The sequence below is a fragment of the Aquarana catesbeiana genome, linkage group LG02 (assembly GCF_042186555.1).
Source record: "Aquarana catesbeiana isolate 2022-GZ linkage group LG02, ASM4218655v1, whole genome shotgun sequence".
Taxonomy (NCBI): Eukaryota; Metazoa; Chordata; class Amphibia; order Anura; family Ranidae; genus Aquarana; species Aquarana catesbeiana.
The window spans coordinates 761394459-761401977 of record NC_133325.1 but is presented as its reverse complement, the minus strand read 5'-3'; the positions used below and the strand labels follow the sequence as shown (position 1 = coordinate 761401977).

At 41.6% G+C, this 7519-nt stretch overlaps 1 protein-coding gene across 1 annotated transcript in view; it reads right to left on the bottom strand.

The window, feature by feature from the left end:
- Positions 1-453: 453 nt before the first annotated feature.
- ETS2 (ETS proto-oncogene 2, transcription factor) overlaps positions 454-7519 on the bottom strand; it is a 30284-nt gene continuing 23218 nt past the window's right edge. Inside the window, exons 8-10 of the mRNA XM_073617219.1 lie at positions 6630-6893; positions 5620-5738; positions 454-3311 (exon numbers count right to left, since the gene is read on the bottom strand). Of these exons, the coding sequence (XP_073473320.1) occupies positions 3096-3311; positions 5620-5738; positions 6630-6893 (599 nt within the window). The 3' untranslated portion in view covers positions 454-3095. The remainder of the gene's footprint in view (positions 3312-5619; positions 5739-6629; positions 6894-7519) is intronic.

Below are 7519 nucleotides of genomic sequence, written 5' to 3'. Positions count from 1 at the left end.
ACAAGGGTTTAGTTCTGCGCTAAGCCCCGGCACGACTCAGAGGCGACATGCAAAACGACTTCTGTATAGAAGTCTATGCAAGTCGCCCCAAGTCGCCCCCAAAGTAGTACAGGAACCTTTTTCTAAGTCGGAGTGACTTATTAGAACGTCTCTCCTATTAGAACGGTTCCATTGTACAGAACGGGAGGCGACTTGTCAGGCGGCTAGGTCGCCTGACAAGTCGCCCCTGTGCGAACCGGCACTAAGTTGGAGTCAGGGCAGCCAATCAGACACTTCTTTATTCTGTTATCTCCTGAAGGTTCATTCTTGCCTGTATTTTATTGTATAGGTAGGAAACTAAATGTCAGCAATGTGAATCATATCATTTCTACAGAAACAGGATAATTCGTACCAGAAACTGTAGTAACAGGCTGGGAAAAAAAAAAAAAAAAAACAAACACACACACGACAATGTTAAACCTCCCAAAAGAGTTTAATTAGAATCAGATCCATGTCCATCTTTAATGGCCCTGTTTTGTACAGAAATATACGCTTCAGTTTACAAGGCACTTTTGTTAAAAAATACAACCTTCTGAAAAAAAATTAAAAATAAACACAATTATACATACATTTCCAGTATATTAAATTTGCAGTAAAAATAGCTGCTACACAAAATCCTCCACAACTATGAAAGGGAGGCAAGATACACAGAAAATACAGAATCCAATAACAAAAATCAGATGGCAGTAAGAAGGCGAGGAGGAAATCATTTTAAAAAAGGGAGGACCAGAAAATAAAAAAAAATACCTTTATTCATATCAGTTTTAATTTTGAGCTGTGGCAGTATCTGTACTGAAGGTTACTAATTGCCAACCAGGAGCATAATTATGAATAAGCAATTAGCAATGCGGGGGGTGGGGGGGGTGGGGGGGTTGTGTATAATGGCTAGTTGGCGTTTGGAAAACACAAATGCGGACATTGCCTTAGAGAGGTTTCATTTTCTACCACAGGCCGAACAATTAGACTTTAGTATTAAACCATTTATTTTATATAAATTTATGACTTCTGGAGTCACAACTTTTTAAAGCTGAGGACATTGTTCATATTTACATCAAGAAAAATATATCAGTTTAGCAACATTTTGGATGGGTATATTCACTAGAACAAATTGTCATTAAAAGCAATATAAAATTGGTGAAAAAGAGAAGACATCCCAGACTAATTGCTATAGGCACTTCCTTTTATGCCCCAGCTTCATCTTTCTCTCCACTGGCTCAATCACACAATGGCTGCCTTAGTAACTAAGTTTTGGGCCTAGACCAGGGAAATTTCAGTGGTGTAGGAAGCAAGTTTTATGTACAGGACAAAACTTTGCTATGTGTTTTGGCACCTCTGTGGACCATGAGTGCTTGGTCCATACTTTGCCAGCCTGGCAAGAATGAGATTTGATGCCACCTATTAATAGGTCAAGGATAGTATCTTGTCTCTGTATTGGTGGCCCAGTGTATAAAGGCTATGGAGAACTTCTATACATTGCTTGACCAGGGCTGAATGAGATCAACCTACAGGAGTTCACAAGAGCCTCTAAATAAGCCTCTCTCAAATTCCTAACCCCAGAGGAACCCTGCTAAAATGTCCACGTCTCAGTGGGAAAAATGCATACCCTTGCAGACAGCTGAAGATCATTTTGGCGTCTTGCCACTGGATTGGCCTAGTGATGTTGGGGGGGGGGGGGGGGGGGATCAGTTAGTCATAGCTCAAGAAACCTCTAGCAACCTCTGGAGGTAATCTGGGGTTCCACAAAAACCTAATGGGAATGGCTTCTCTAAACAGATCAATTGTGACATGCAACTGGTTCTACCAAGCAGCGTCAGCCCGAGAACTATGCAGGCACTATCGCATGGGAGGTCAGTTAGTCATAGTTCAAGGAATTTCTAGCAACTTCTGGATAAACCCTGAGATTCCACAGAAACCTGGCTGAAAATGGCTGCTTCAAACAAATCATTGGCAACATGCAACTCGTTCTGCCAAATGGTGTTGGCCCTAGAACTTTGCAGGTGGGAGGTAAATTGGTCACAGCTGAAGAAACCTTGAACAACCCTTGGGGGAACCTTAGGGTTCTAGAGAACCCTAATTGAGAATGGCTGCTCTAAACATTCATACACCATCTGATAATTGCCAGGCCTTCCAAATCACCGTTCTGGGCCGGCTTTAACTAGTTACTATATTAAGTATCCAGGAAAACCGGTCACAAAGCAAGTGCCAGTCTTCATCTCCTGATCATGTGGCCACAACCCTATTTAGCTTCACTGCAAGTAATGCCACCTTCCTGCAATTAAAATGTGACGATGAGAGCTGCCATCTGGTGCTTTTTGCCAAAAGGCTACATTGCTGTGCAATGGATTCCTTTACTTGACCACAAATTATACTTCTACGTAGCGAACAGATGTACAATAAAAAAGCAAAAGCATTTAAAATGCTATCATTTCTGAAAAAAAAAAAAAAAAAAAAATCTTACACATCTGAAATTCAAATAATATACACATTCCTTTTGGAACAAAAAATATAATATTAATAATTATGTAAATAGGAAACAAAAACTGAACAAATTATTTACAATCAGCTTGAAATGGTTTGAAAATGTCCACAAAGTGCATGGACTCAGCATGAAGAAATCAAACATTAGGTGGTAAAGTGCGCTTTTTCTCCAAGACCGCGCATCAGCTGAAATTAAAGTGGTGACTTTTTCTTCTTCTTCTTTACAGCATTAAACCACAGTTACCCAAGCTTCCCGCTTGCTCAATAATTGAATGAAAATGACTTATTTTTTCCCTGTTGATATACAGTTTTTTTTTACAAAAAGTACATGCTTCCTGTGCAATTTTTTATTCAAGTATGGGCTGTGTTCCTAAGCAGCGTTCGTGGGACCTCTGTACATCCAGAGCTTCGAAAACGTCCCCAAAATGTCTCAAAGTCCCCTCAGGCCCCACAAACTACCCCAAAAGCAAGTTCCTTCATCTAAAAACAGTCCAGCCCATATAATGCGACCAAAAAAGAAAAAAAATTGGTCATCCCCTTTTCACAGTTTTCACAGCCATCGTTCCGCGAGCTTCTGCTCAGTCGTCTATATCCGGTTGAACGTCTAGCATCGCGTGTAGCTCTTCTGCAGAGTAACCCAGCAGGTTCTGGAGATCGCAGACGAACCGGTAGACGTATCGTTTTCCGGAGGTCTTGTGGATAATGTTCTTATCATAGTAGTATCGCAGCCCGCGGCTTAGCTTTTCATAATTCATTTTAGGCTTGTTTTTCCTTTTTCCCCATCGCCGTGCCACCTGGAAATTCCAAAGGCATACAGATGAAAAACGGAGTTCAAGCATAGTAACAAAAGGCTAACTTTAAAAGAATAAAAGCAATTTTAAAAGGGTTATATTGCATCTCACATGTGGTAGATTCAATACCAGCAGCCCTGAAAATCATAGCTTCTATACCACATTTGCCTTCTATAAAATGTCATCACATGTATTATAATAAATGTACAGAGGAGAAGAGATCCTGCAGGGTTTTTCTTCATGTTATTCAAATGAAAGCATCCCTGGTATCTCTTTAGATGTTCGTGCTCCTTGACAGCCAATATAAAAAAAAAAAAAAAAAAAAAATCTATGAAGCACACACACATCTAAAGCAGGTCTTCTTTGATATAACTCCATATGCAAAGAACACAGTTTATAGGTCAGGAAACAATGAAATTAGAACTGGCAGGCCATTTGATGATGCCGGCAAGTCTCAAAAGAACGGCAGGAGAAAGAGAAAAGATTTGCAATACATGCTTGATTTGACTGAATATAATGAAGGACTGATTGCAGGCATTTATGGTTTAAAGCAGGGGTCTCCAAACTTTCTAAACAAAGGGCTAGTTTACTGTCCTTCAGCCTTTAGGTGGTTTGACCTGTGGCTACTGGGAGTAGAAAAGGTCCAGATGTCAGTGGGGAAAAAAGTCCAGTCTTTGGTGTCAGTGGGAGAAATTGGCCTCATCATTTCTCATTGGGCCCCATTGTTGGTGTCACTGGGGAGGAATTGTGCCCCATCTTTGGCATCATTGAGAGGATTTGTGCACCATAGTTGGTTTCATTGGTAGGAATTGTGGCCCATCAGGGGGGAATTATGCCCAACTGTTGGTATCAGTGGATGAAATGGTGTCCAAGGGCCAGATAAAAGCAAGCAAAGGGCCGCAGTTTGAAGACCACTGGGTTCAAAGGTTTATAATTTTCCCTTTAGCTTTCTTTGGGCTTAGTACAAAAGCTAAAGGATTGTTTTTTTTAAAAAAAAAAGTGACAGGTACTTAAGATTCAAATAAAAGATTTTTATAAAACAACACTTTATGAATAGAGCCTGTCAATTGCAAATAATTAACGAAAAAAAAAAAAAAATTGTATAATTTGGCTATTTATGGAGAACCTGGTGCCATTTGGACACATGTGACACTTTATCCAATTTTACTGTAGTAAGGCCTGTACTTCATCTGCAATAACTCTTAATGAGAACCCATCCCTTGAGCTCTTTGTAGAAGAAAAAAAAAAAAAGTCACCAGCTCGCTCATCATGCAGCCTTCACATTTTGTATCCTTTGGCATCCAACAAAAGGTTAGCTATTCACCTACAGATTTCTCTTGTTCAGCCTGTGGGTTGAGCATGAGAAATCTAACAGATAAACCCCCTCCACCCATCCATGCTAAACAGCATGAAAGAAGGAATCTCAACCATGGCCGTCACAGTACTGGAGAGTTTGGATGCAGTCACTGTTCGACGGACAACTTTACACTTGACTCCACCAATAAAAGTCAATTGAAAAATCCACACTTTTGAGCTGAGTGGTGCCGATGGGGCCACGCACAACTCAAATTTTAAATCCAATTTGGAGAAATCTATTTTCTGCAGAAATGGGTTGAAATTGAAACTGTATGCAGGTTTAAAGGGGTTTATGGTAAATCAATTCAGTAAACAAAAAGGTCTTATGCCCTGTACACATGGTCAGATTTTCTGACAGAAAATGTGCGATAGGACCTTGTTGTCGGAAATTCCAACCGTATGTGGGCTTCCATCAGAATTTCCGACACAGTTTGAGAGCTTGCTATAAAATTTTCCGACAACAAAATCCGTTGTCGGAAATTCCGATCCTGTGTACACAAATCCGACGCACAAAGTGCCACGCATGCTCAGAATAAATTAAGAGACGAAAGCTATTGGCTACTGCCCCGTTTACAGTCCCAACGTACGCGTTTTACATCACTGCGTTCAGAACGATCGGATTTTCCGACAACTTTGTGTGACCGTGTGTATGCAAGACAAGTTTGAGCCAACATCCTTCGGAAAAAAATCCATGGATTTTGTCGGAATGTCTGATCAATGTCCATGTGTACAGGGCATTACTGTAAATCATGGCCCTATAGAGACCCAAAAAAGTAATCAACTTGACCAATCTGAGGATATGAGGTGTGGTATGGAGCACTTCCAATTGTTTGAAATGTTCAATAAAAAAAATTTCAGAAACATGAAGGATAAGACTCTAGACTCTCCGATACTGAATTAATATCTTGAAAATGGCCTGACTAATCAGCCTGTAGAAAGATAAAAAGGTACAAACCTCGTCTGGGTCAGTGAGCTTGAACTCCCAGCCGTCCCCGGTCCAGCTGATAAAAGGCTGGCAAGATTTATCTGTCAACAATTCTAACAAGAACTGCCAGAGCTGGATAGGTCCACTCCCTGAAAATAAAGCAAAGACACGGTTATCACATACAGCATCAACTCTATTGTGCAGACTCTGGGCAACGTGCAGGGACCCACAGCAACCAATCAGGATTCATCAACCTATAGGCACACTACAATATGAACAAGGTTATAGAACTACCTTTACTGCCATGGTTTAGCCCAATGTGGGAATGTACCAACCACCGATATTCTTGTATAGTGGACAGATGTTATAGGGCATGAGAACATGATCGGTCTTGGACTTCAGCATAACCAATAAAGGTGAAAGAATTTAATTTCTAACTCACTTGTTAAATTGTATGTTTTGCCCAAAATAAATAAAAAATTATAATATATATTGTGGCAGGGCGAGCTCCTGTCACTGTTTAATATTGTGGTTTACGCCAAATTTTGTAAGAAGCAAGCACACTAATGGCACAGGTGTGTGATGGCTTCATATGAGAGCCAGAGTTAGCGCTCAGAGCCCAATGAAGTTAGCAGTGAAAATTGCTCATGTGCACCATACTGTCCAGGTCAGGACAGACCAAGGCTCGAGCCTGAGAGAGTCCATGAGGGACAGAGCAGCTGGGAAGCTGCAAGGAGAGCTCTGAGGTACAGCATTTGATGGTCAGGAGGACCTAAAAGGTACTAACTGTCAAGAGGACTACTCAGAGCAGTAATTTACATGTTTTTTTAGAGATGTCCTGAGCTCTTTTTTTTTGGGGCTCAGACAGACAATTTCCCTTCCTCAAGGTTGCCTTTGGAACTTTCAAAATGTACATAAAAACCCCAAGCAGTGAGAAGAGCAATAAAAGCTTTACAAGACAAAGGCACGGATTATGACTCAGCCATTTATCAGCTTAAGAGGAGACAAGTGACTCTTAAATAGATGTTCAATTATCTCACCTGTGAACCCGGCAAGGATGGCTGCTGGGATAACTGGTTTGCCTTGCTCCACTGGGTCATTCCTGTCTTGTATGTAATCTTTGAACGACATGGAAGGCTTGTTCAAGCACAGTGATTGGCTAGCGTCTTCTTCAAAGCTTTCGTAGGACGGAACTCGCTGCATGTCCACCAGTGAAGACTGGCTAGTCCATGACTGTAATAGGGAGTCTGTGCTTTCGAAACTCTCCGTACCGCTGTCTACAGAATCCATGTCAATGGATTTACCTGGAAGAAGATTAAGGGAAAATAATTAGAGCACTCTCCAATATATAAATAAAACTCTTGAGCTTAAGACAGCCTGATTGTTCTTCTTTAAAGCCAAAATTGGGAGATACACCCTCTATTTCTCCTACTGACCATTGTCACTGATCTCTAAAACATCTCAACTATCCTGCTCCATCACATGGGGAATGCATTGTTTCCAATGAAAGGAGGGAGAGATGAGGCTGGGTATCAGGTCCTTAGTAGCAGTGGAGAGATGACACTGAAGGAAGCACTTTGTAGAGAAGAAGCAGCTCTGGGATGGTCATAACGGAAAGAGAAAGGTGCCGCTAAGTGCAGTGGTTAAGAGATTACAGGCACAATGGGATTAAAAACACTTACAAGATAGTAAGAGGTCATAGGCATATGAGAGAGAGCGAGAGAGCGAGAGAGCGAGAGAGCGAGAGAGCGAGAGAGCGAGAGAGCGAGAGAGCGAGAGAGCGAGAGAGCGAGAGAGCGAGAGAGCGAGAGAGCGAGAGAGCGAGAGAGCGAGAGAGCGAGAGAGCGAGAGAGCGAGAGGAGGCGACCCGGGTTCTGGAACACACGTGACATCAGGTGAAGGTGGTGGGCGGTAACGCATTTTGGCACAT